Source organism: Cannabis sativa, chromosome 1, assembly GCF_029168945.1.
Source record: "Cannabis sativa cultivar Pink pepper isolate KNU-18-1 chromosome 1, ASM2916894v1, whole genome shotgun sequence".
Lineage (NCBI taxonomy): Eukaryota > Viridiplantae > Streptophyta > Magnoliopsida > Rosales > Cannabaceae > Cannabis > Cannabis sativa.
Window position 1 is genome coordinate 11,078,680 of NC_083601.1, and position 11,753 is coordinate 11,090,432.

Sequence of the window (11,753 nt, forward strand, 5' to 3'; positions counted from 1 at the left end):
TCCTAACAAGTATATAATCATAGCTTTGCATTTGAATCCTATAACTATTTTGTGTAATAACTTTTTTTATTACATTTGATTTGTGATCAACTAAAGAGAGTTACAAATGTTACAAATTTGTACACTCTTCATGTGTTACATTTTGACCACAATAAACTATATAGAACAATTTTCTTTTTATCAATTTGTAACACTCAGATAATCTATATTATAAATAAATAATATAACAACAGATACATCTTCTTTGCTATTTGGGTTTTCATTAATTATTATCAGTAGGTAAAGGTGAATTTTGTATCAAAATTTAGTAGTACAAATTATTGGTAGGAAGTATATAAATGTAGGCTTACAAGAAATGAAAATAGGTAGGTAAATGTAATAAATAATTAGTGATGCGTACACTACAAATCTATTTATTTATTATTTTTGTTTTGTTTTTCATTTTATTTACATAATTTTAGAAATGCCTTTCTAATTTCTAGGGCTTTTTTCCCACTCTTTTCCTTTGCCTGAGTCCTTCGACCGCCGTGTCGCCGCGCCTACGGCTCTGATTGATGGTCTAGGACCTTCCAGGCTTTCAGAATTTTGTTCACGTTTCGGTCTGGTAGTCTCGCTGGGGCGCTTGGTCTCACCATTCTCTTCTGTTCGAGGTACATTTATCTTTGCTTTGATCTATGGAGATTATGTAATCTCTCATATGCTTATACGAGGGTTATAATGTATGCCGTGTGATGTTATGCTCTCAGGATTCTTGATATTTTTTTGATTTGTGTTTCCTTAAGACGCAGCATAGTAGTTAGTTTCATCTATGAAAACTCCCTCCCATTTGACCATTATATTTAATTCTACTTGTGGTTCTAACCCCATTGATTGTCAAATCCAAAGATTGCAGAAAACAAAAACTAGTGAACATTCTGGAGTTTGGGACTAGTACCCTATGGAAACAAATTGACCTTAGGGCTTTTTGAAATTACTGTGAAAATACGCTAGTACTTGTTGGAGAAGTTGGATTAGTACACTACGGAATCATTTGTACAACCAAGGTACGAAATACCCATTTAGATTGAAGGATAAAATGCTAAAGTTTGTGTTTTTCTTATGAAGTTGGTGGCAGTTAATTGGCTAAAAGGGCTGGAGTTATGAATCATGTAGTGGTGGAGGTTTAGTTAGGTTTGCTTGCCATGTGCAAATATGATTGTCATTTAGGTTTTTGAAACAAGAGGGTTTTGAATTATTTTTTTAGTGTTGCATGCCCTAAGTTTGATCCTCTCTATCATGCAATGCACAGCACTAGCTAGAGATATCACGAATCTTTACCATTAAGAGGGGAAAAAAAATGAGTTTTTGATTTTTTTTTAAGTTCACAAATAGTCTCCTTGACCAATGACTCATTTTAATTGCTTGTCATATAGTGTTGACTACACGCTTTCTCGATATTGAATAACTATTGCAGGAGGATTTTGAATTTTTATCAAATTCCCAATCACAATAGGAAGACAATATGGCTTTGAGGCTTGCTTAAAACAGTGGGGTGTTGAGAGGTTTTTTGTAATCACAATTGATTATGCCTATTTAAACAATCTAGATATTCGTCACACATTGAGAAGAGTTTGCAAGTTTGGAAGTCTGTGGTTTATGATTGGTAGGTATTCATAGTGGGTCATGGATTGAGGTATTTGGATCTGCTTGTAATGCAATTAAATATGCTATTCTCTATCATGGTTGTCAGTGAGTGCTTGATATTTAGATGTTTAGTTCTTAATAAGTTATGAAAAATAGAAGCTTATGTCTCTCACTTCTACTTGGTAATACTAGCATGTAATAAGCTACTATTGTTGTGCAAGGTTATTGTTTTATATTGGATAAATATGCCATTCTTTGCTCTAGGATATTCGCTACAAACAAATTTTGCTTTTATCTACCTATTTGCTACCTACAATTTTTTATTGGTAAGAAAAGAAGTTTTTTCTACCAATATTAATTATACGAATTATTGGTTGGTGAAAGTTGTAAAAGTTATCTCAGATTTATGCTTTGCTACTAATGAAAATGGGTAGGTAAAATATTATGGAGGGAAAAAATTTAGTATTTGGAGGGAAAAAATATATATTATTTGGAGGGAAATTTAATCAAACAATTGAAAGGAAGCAACAATTGATAATCTAGACAAAGAGAATAATCTGTGACACCTTTTCAAATATTTGCATTGTTATATTTGGGACATGTCTTTTTAGTAGGTAAGTACTGACATTTTTCTTATAAAATTGTTAAATAAAACGGAAAAATTGAAAAATCTGTTAAACCACAAGAACAAATCTCATACTTAGTCATTGTGAGATCCTAACTCAACTCTTACCGTTTTATAGCCAATAGGTAAGATATATATTGTTAGTGAGTTTCACTTTTTGATAGAATTGCATGCAGCCAGCTGTATCAACCTTGCAAAGTTGTGTTGGACCATGATGATGAAACATTCTTTTCCCAAGCACAACACAAGTCTTTATTTTGTCCTTTCCTAGTTTGTACAGTTCTTTAACTAGCTAATTATCACAGTTCAGTGCTTATGTGGATGGAGAGGAGAAGAACATAGCAGTGGAGAGGAGAACATAGTATTAATCAGTTTGAACTTCAATATTATAGAAAGCCCATAATCCCAAAACCCCTAAAATTTACCAAAGTTTGTTAAAGCCCATAAATCTTAAAATCCTAATGGAAATTTTCATTTTTATGCTAAAAAATTCACAAAAATATATATTTTTTTTCTTTTAAAAAAGTTATTTTATGAAAAAAAAATTAAAAGTGTGATGAAAACCGTATAAGGTAAATTGATTACCTTAAACTGTTTTTGTATATTTTTAATTTTTGTTTTGAAAAAAAGGCATAATTTTGGGCATATTCTATAAAATCTAATAAAATGTGTAATTTCTACAAAGCCAATTAAATACTAATCCTTCATTCCTAAAATTTGAGACTACAAACCTTAGGAATACCTTTTAGCAAAAAAGGAAAGAAAAAAAAGAAAAAGGTTTAGGAATATGTTTCATAAATTCAAACTTAGTAATGCTCCTTTAGACTAATTAATTAGTCTTTAAAATCCTAAATCTTAGCATAAACCCTAATATATTTCTTAAAGCTAAAGTATGTTTCATAAAATTTAAACTTTATAGAGTTGTTTTGAAGACTAACTAATTAATGTTCAATATGGAGGGACACCATTTTGTTAAATATACCAGTTAAAATTTGAGCAGAATATGCTTTTGCTATTAATGATTTCACTTTAATGGGATGACGTTTTCACCTTGTTGTTGATGCGTGGTTAAGAAATTACAATACATGCTTGTATTTTGGCCACTTATTAGTATTCTAAGGAACCATTTATTTTGGCAACTCAAGCACAAGTTTTCTATTTGCATGATATGAAGAGTGATTCAAATTGGAGGATTGTTCAACAAGTAAATCACGATTCTATTGATATTCCTGAAATTGTTGACGAACTGAGGATTTCATTGAAAGTTCATCTTCAGTTGATTAGATGTTCATTCTGTAACTCTTTGATGTACTTTTAAAGTACCAAAATCACTATGTTAATGAGAAAGCTGTCTTAGATGAAGATTTTGATGATGGAAATATATTGGCTCAAGTGATGATGACATCAGAAGTGCTACAAAAACAGAATTTGATAAGGATGTAGATTCATATTTCCTAGTTAGTTTCTTAACATTTCTTAATATTCTTTTAATTATTATATATTTCATTGAATGATTTTGTATTTTTTGTTTATTTCAAAGAATCTTTTATTATGGCACGTGGTCGTCGCACCACTCGATCTACTGCTCGGAGTCAACAAATTGTACCAGTCATTGATCCTCCTGCTCCACCTGCACAAGTTGTTCGCACTACTCGATCAACTTTACAGAATCAACAAGTTGGTCGCACCACTCGATCTATGGTAAAAAGTCAACAACGTAGAACCACTGCACAAATTAATGTAGAGAGTGAACACCCTCATCCCTCCACGCAGTCTGAACCCTCCGCACACTCTCCTGTGCAGAGTGAACAAATCAATGTGATGACCCATGTACGCAGTGAACAAGTAAATGTACAGAGTAATGATACTGAAGATGATCCATCTTACCAAACTCCATCTGGTAAATCTATTGTCTTTCATATTAATTTATATTAAATTTCTATTTCTATTTATTTTATGATCAAGATTATGTTGCATTGTAGGACAAAGATCTTCATTTAAGACACGTGGGGCTACTCGTGGCATGACAACTGCAAGTATAGCTAAGGCATCATCGTCTGGAAAGTTATCTGTGATTTTTGATGCGGAGTGTCGTCAACCAATATGTACTAATGCTGAGAAATTTAATAATGAGATTGGATTCATTATTCGAAATCATGGTACATTTCATTATAAAGAGTGGAGAATGGTACCAGAAGAAGTGAGAGCTCCGTTACGACACCATCTTTTGGTAAGTCATTTCATATTGTTTACCTATATATTTATAATATTTGTAATTAATATTATTTTATTTTATAGAAATATTTTGACATCAACTTGAGTGATGAGACTACAAAAAAATGTATTGATGATCAAATGAGAAAAGCTTGGAAGGGTCACAAGTACAAGTTACACTTATACTTCAAAAGAATTGGAGGAGAAAATGATGTTGAGATGGCCAAGAGCAAACGACATCCTGACTTAAAGGAGGATCAACAAGAAGATTGGAATATTTTGTGTGATCGTTGGTGTTCTCTTGAATTTAAGGTAATTTTTATTATAATATTATATATATGTATATAACTTCACTAAAATATTTTGTTTGGTTTTTTTTCATCAGGAAAGGGCAATAAAGAATACTACTAATAGATCTAAGAGGAAATGGGTGTCAAAAAATGGTTCAGTTTCTACAGCGCGACATCACATTCGACGTGGAATGGTGTTAAATTCTTCTACCGGTCAAATTGAGACATGGCGTCTAAAGCATTATGATGCAGAAAAGGGATGGACTGGATCAGATCTCGAGCTACTATATGTAAGTAATTTAATTTCTTATTTCAAAAACTTTTATGGTTATTATAAATTTTTGCTTATAGTTAATTAAATATATTATTAGAATGAAATGATGGAGTTAAGGGCTCAACACCTTCCGGAAGACATGTCTGATAAAAAGATTATGGAGCGTGTACTTGGACGTCATTCAGTATACTTGCGAGGATGGGGACGATCTTCTACTGTTACAACTTGTACTTCAGATCATGAAAATATTGTGAGTAATCAAGTGACCAATGAAGAATTACTTGAACGACTTAATGATACAACTTCTCGTCTTAATGATGCAAATAGCCGTCTTGATTCTACTACCAAACAACTTAATGTGGTTTTGGACATACTCCGTCATTACAATCTAGTGCCACCACCTCCAACAGATGAAGATGAAGATTCAGATTCAGATGCAAATTGTTAGTTTATATATATTAGGTTTTTTTTTTGAAACTATATGTATTAGCTTATTAAGTAATGATCTTTATGAAATATTTTAATACTGATGAAGTGTTTTAGCGTTGAACATTTTATTATCCTATGTTCTTTTTTTTACCTTGTCTTACCTATTATAAAAGAGTCAAGTTTTTCTTTTTTTTTTTGGAAAAAAATTATAAGTCAATTTGTTAATTAAGTTTTGGTTTGTTAGTGTTCGAGAGACAGGTGGCAGCCAGCAGCTTTTTTTTTTTTTGGTAAATAAGTCAGTAGAATTTCATTTCAAAATGAGAATTACACCCTCAACAAATTAAATCTCTCCCTTTCTCTTACTAAACTTTTCCCACCAATCTTACCTATGTTTTTCAATGATGTAAAGACTACTTACAATTTACTTGCTTTGTACAGTGAATAGCATTTTGAATGGTTTTGACCTTTTGGAACTACAAGGCCCCAATTTCTTTCCAATCAAATAAAACCAACATGAAAACTTCTTTTCCTCTAGGAGCTGCACCTGCACTTCTTTTAATATGGTTCGAGATTGACATAAAATCCATCTGAACGATGTTCAAACCAGCCCACTGAAGCATCTCTTTAGTGAATTTCCTGCTGAACTTGCAAAGGAAAAAAGATGAGTGGGACAGTTATTCCACGAGAAATTTGTCTCGGTTCTAAGTTATTTGGAATTAAACTTAAATAATTTTTTTTATACAAATATTAATATGGTCTAATATTATTAAATTGTGTAGTTTGGTGTATTGGTAAATTTACGTTTAAAGTTTAAGGAGGTCACTAATTCAAAATTCTACCTATTTGCTTAATTTTTTGTATTATTGCTGGGATTTGAACTTAGTAATTAATTTAAAACATGATTACGCTAAAATTATTTTAACATAATTGTTTACTATTTTATACATAATGAGCTCGTTTGATACGTTGTATTGTATTGTATTAATATTATTTAATACAATACTATGTTTGGTATTGACTTATACTAATAGATTGTGTAAAGTTATAATATATTTTCAATAAACTCGACCCTAACACCGACTGCAGTTCGGGTTCGGGTCTCAGTAACTAGGTCTGGGTCTAGGTCTCGGGTCCGATCCTAGGTTCGAGTTCGGAGTCCTGGGTCCGAATTCGGGTCTCGAGTCCTTGGTTCGAGTCTGGGTCTCGAGTCTTGGTCCTAGGCCCAGGTACGAATTATGAGTCCTGGGTCGTTGGGTCAAGGTCCCAAGTTTGGGTCTCGGGTCCCGGGTTTGGGCCCGAGTCCCGAGTTTGGGTCCGTGTCTGGGTCTTGGGTTGGGTCCTAATTCGGGTCCAGCACCCGGGTCGAGGATCCTGAATCCAATCTTGAGTTTAGGTCCCGAGTCCTAGGTTTGGGTCTGAGTCCGAGTTCGAGCCTGGGTCCAGGTCCCGGGTCTCAAGTTTGGGGTTTGGGTCTGGGTTCGAGTCCGGGTCTAGGTCCTGACTCCGGTTCTAGGTCCTGGGTCTCGATCCAAGTTCGGGTTCCAGGTCATGCTCCAGGTCCGGGTCTGGGTCTGGGTTCGGATCCTAGGTCTGATTCTTGGTCTGGATCCTGCCCCAGGTTTGGGTCCCAGGTCAAAGTTCGGGTCCCAGTCCCAAGTCCAGTCGGGGACTGGGTCAGTGATTGGGGTTGAGTGGGATCCTTTGTAAATATTATAAAACAAGCTAATACGAATAATTTGTTATGTATTAAATAATACAACTTACATTATCTTAAAAAAATTGGTCGTAGTAAGTAATACAATACATTACCTTATCCAAACATAATGTTATTATTCTTTAATATAATACGACCCTTATATGGCGTACCAAATGAGTCTAATAATATAAGAATAAGCATTGTTATTAATCACCATGATCTTTTAGTACATCATGAGGTGACACTCTATAAATAGTTATTGGTTTTCTATAATTATTATTAAAAGTAAAGTAAGTGGGATTCAATATTAAATTGTACTAATAGCTTATGACACTTCATAAAGGGTAATAGGCACTATAAATGCCCTTAGCATTTCATTATAAAAAACTATGATTAATTTAGAGTAATTTGTGGCATAAAAACCTAAGTATAACTCCTAGTTGTAAATAAATACCTAAGTTTAATTTTGGCAATAATATACCTAAGTTATAATTCTGAAATTTTTATAGGTATATGGCTGTTAAGTGTTAAGTAAATTGCCATATGACAATTCTTGATTGGTCCAAGTCATTAAATTTTTATTTTAAAAACAAAATTAATTTAAATATACCAATAAGAAAATGACGCGTGGATAATGACTTAATATTGAACAGTCAGATACTTAGAGAGTTCAAAAAGTATAACTTAAGTATTTTTACAGCAAAAAATTAAATTTAGATATTTATTTGCAACTGAGAGTTAAACTTAAATATTTATACCGTAAATTACTCATTAATTTATTATAAATATTATTTTGGTAAAATTTAAGTTCACATATTCAACAGATCTTAAATATTTTAAGTATACCTTACCAAAAAAAAAGTTATGCCTTACAAAATAGTTAATTAAGAACACTTGCTTGTTAATATTAATATTAATTGTGAACGGAACTATAACCGACTAAGTTATGTGTAACTAAACGGACACTTGTTTTGTATATAAAGGAGTGATCTAACATGAACAAACTAGACAAAATTCCTTGCAACAGTGGACTAAGCAGACTGTGATTTGACTGAACCGCTATACATTTTTGTGTTCATTATATTTTCTCATTTCGTTCTATTGTCTGGGCAGTCTTGTTCGAACATTCGCTGTTTTAAGTTGAATACTCGTTATTTTTCTATTGAATATTTATTATTTGTCTACTTTTTGGTGTTGTCCAAATTCCTTCGACAACAAATGTATATTTCACACTTCTTTTTATTTATTTTTATTAAAGCGTTTATATATACATTACATTGCCCAACTTGAGATTCGATCCCAGGACCCCATGCACACTCTCCCGAACCCCTTATGTCCACTCTAGTGGTTAAATCTCTCACACTTCTCAACAAACAGATAGTGTGTCTTGGGATGTAAACGGGGCGGGACGAGGCAAGGTAGGGTGGGGATGGGGATTGCTCTCCGATTCCCATACCTGCTTCTTAAATTTATTTTAATACTCACTCTAATACTCGTTTAAATTAAAGTAAGGACGGGACGAGGATTACTCGGCAGGAGGAGGAATTCCCATTACATTTATATATTTTCGAAAAATAAAATGATGCCTATAAGAGAATTAAAAAAACCATCATAAAAACTCATTTTTTTAACAAATCATAAAAACTCACTAAAAAAAAAGTAGAATAGTGTACAGTAAATAAAGTTAGTAAATACGAAATTGGTAATAGAAAATAAGTTGTTCAGTATCATTTTTTTTAAACAGTTAAGTGTAATTATTTATATGTATCACCACAGACATTATTATGAAAATTGAAATATCTCACTAATGTAATCAATAAAAAGTCTAAAACATGAAGTTATTTTAATTGTAGTAGATATAATTTTAGAAGTTCAATATATAAATATATCATATCAGGGTGGGTTCGGGACAAGTATTTATTTCTCCACCCCTGTCTCGATCCTAACTCAAATATGAACATTTAAACCTATATTTGTCCCTGATCCCGCCGTCAAAATTCGACCCTGCACCCATCCTATTAAGAGCAGGTATCTGCAGGTATCCAAACTCGCTGGTATAATTGCCAATTGTACTGTGTATCCATACCTTGAGCAAACTGGAACAAAGAGGCTTGGAGCAAATAAGCAAAAAACTAGCAGCAAAATTACTTGGAAACCTCCACTAGAAAGACGATTAAAACTATACACAGATTTAATAAACCAGTGTATTGTAAGTAGGGATGCACATTTTCCCCATGGGAATGGTGCCCCGCGGGGACCCACCCCTAATGGGGCGGGAATTTCCTGTCTAAATGGGGAACGGGGCGGGGACGGGGATCAAATTTTGTCCCCGAATGTTAAACGGGGCGGGGACCGGGATGAGACTCCCCGCCCTGACGGGGACCGGTTTAATTTATTAATTATTTTTATTAATATTTTATATTTCATAAATGTATTTGTATTTTTTTTAGTATATTAATATCATTTTTACAATTTTTGAAATTGTATTTTTGTATAATAATTACTATATTGAATAGTAAACAATATCTAATATTTTATCTTTTTATATAATTTAATAATTTTATACATTTAATATTTTAAAATAAATTTTATTTTTACAATAGGGGATTCCCCGCCCCGTCCCCGCCCCGTCCCCAATGGGAAATAAGCGGGGATGGGGATTAAAATCTTTAACGTGAATGGGGATGGGGAGAGCACTCCCCGCTAATTCCCCGCCCCGTGTGCATCCCTAATTGTAAGCCTACTAAATTACCAATCACCCAGATAAAGCTAGATTCAAGATTGATATTTGGGACAAGTTGGAGAACTTAGTAAAAAATTTATATGTCTTATATGATATTATACAAGATACTAAGATCTCTTTATTCCTGTTTCCAAATATTTCTGGACTCTTTTGGTACGCCGTATTAGGGTCGTATTATATTAAATAATAAATAACACTATGTTTGGATTAAACAATGTGTTGTATTAATTATTACGACCAAATTTTTTAATACAATGTATGCTGTATTATTTAATACATAATAAATGATCCGTATTAGCTTATATTATAATATTTACAAAGGATTTGGGATCAACACCAATCTCTCACCCAGACCCGGACTCCGGACCCGGGCTCGGGCCCAGACCTCGGACCCCGATCCGGGCCTAGACCCGAACCCCAGACCGCGGACCTGGACACGGACCTCGGACCCCGGACACGGACATGGACCCCGAACCCCAAACACGGACCCGGACCCGGACCCAAACCTCGGACCTCGGACCCCAACCCGGACCTGGGACCCGGACCCCGAACTCGGACCTGGACTCTAACCCGGACCTGGACCCGGACCCAGACACGGACACGGACACGGACACGGACCTGGACCCAGACCCCGGACCCCGGACCCGGTACTCGAGACCCGTAATTAGTGTTGAGATCGAGTGTATTAAAAATATATTATAACTTTACACAATCAATTATTATAAGTCAATACCAAACATTGTATTGTATTAAATAATACTAATACAATACAATACAATACAACATAATCCAACACAATACAATATAATACGGTGTACCACTATTTTTTATATTCCTAGCAAGGCAATGACTTAGCTCATAAAATTGGTTCGGAAGGTAAGAAAACTTTATGGATGGATAAAGAATTGGTATGAAATAGTCCCATACCTGTAATTCTTTTTTTATTATTTTTCATTACAGCTTGAGCTTACTCAAAAATATATAATATATCATTATTATTATTATTATTATTATTTTAAATTTTCCTCACTGACCTTCGTATGTAGCTGGAATTAAGCAAACTATTATTGTGTACTTTGAATCATACCAAAAAGTTAAAAGATGTGTTACAACCACCACTCAGAATCTGCCACATAAATAAATCAAAAATTAAAAAAATATTATACCATATCATATTCTTGTTCAAAACAAAAGAATCACTTTACGAAGTAACAAATTTAAATTATTATTATTATACAGATTTAAAGGAGAAGATGAAAGGAGACCGGGTCGCACAGCTAGGAGAGCCGCACCAATTTTAACGTGTTTGACCGTTGAACATATATTTTCTGTCATTGAAATAAAAATCATCCTTTTAAGAAAAAAAAAAAAAAACCCACCAGCTCAGCTGTTTATATAATAATTGTTAAAATCATCCATGAATTTTGTTAGGTATTCAATTCTTTTTTTTAAACTATTGAGATTGTTAAATTTAAGAATTTTTGTTTAATTTTATTTAATTTTATTATTTCAATGATTGTTTATGTATTAAATCATGCTTCTTAAATTTTGATATTTACCAAATCATTTCCATCGAACTTTAACATATACTAAATTACGGCTCTGAACTTTAATCCATGTTAGACTTTTTTTTATTAAAATTAGACATAAAAATTTAAATCCAACAATACTAATAGCATTTTTAACTATCTTAAAAAGTTAGAAAATAATTTCGTACAGTTAAAAATTTAGAAATAAAAAATAAAGTGATTCTTAAAATCAAATAAGTCTCCAAAACATAGTCAATGGCTGGTCAAAGACTTCACAACTACGTCGTTTCTAGTTTGGCCATCTCCTTAAATAGCATTCTCGATCCACGT

General features: G+C 33.2%; 1 protein-coding gene across 3 annotated transcripts; it reads left to right on the forward strand.

The window, feature by feature from the left end:
• Positions 1-434: 434 nt before the first annotated feature.
• Positions 435-5,608, forward strand: LOC115706427 (uncharacterized). Of its 3 annotated transcripts, none has more exons than XM_061103802.1 (7): positions 435-650; positions 3,423-3,705; positions 3,789-4,148; positions 4,231-4,478; positions 4,547-4,774; positions 4,848-5,042; positions 5,124-5,608. In XM_061103802.1, the coding sequence occupies exons 3-7, from the start codon at positions 3,800-3,802 to the stop codon at positions 5,472-5,474; spliced, it is 1,371 nt and encodes a 456-aa protein (XP_060959785.1). In that variant the 5' UTR covers positions 435-650; positions 3,423-3,705; positions 3,789-3,799; the 3' UTR covers positions 5,475-5,608. The 3 variants fall into 3 exon arrangements, with proteins under 3 accessions (XP_060959785.1, XP_060959782.1, XP_030489938.2); XM_061103799.1 differs by having other exon boundaries at positions 3,606-3,705; XM_030634078.2 differs by lacking the exon at positions 3,423-3,705.
• The last annotated feature ends 6,145 nt before the right edge of the window (positions 5,609-11,753 follow it).

Excerpts from the sequence above, each read along its gene's own strand:
- LOC115706427 (XM_061103802.1), top strand. The coding sequence starts at position 3,800 with ATGGCACGTGGTCGTCGCACCACTCGATCTACTGCTCGGAGTCAACAA. Across the intron at positions 4,149-4,230 it reads ATCTTACCAAACTCCATCTG|GACAAAGATCTTCATTTAAG; the intron begins GTAAATCTATTG and ends GTTGCATTGTAG. Across the intron at positions 4,775-4,847 it reads GGTGTTCTCTTGAATTTAAG|GAAAGGGCAATAAAGAATAC; the intron begins GTAATTTTTATT and ends TTTTTTCATCAG.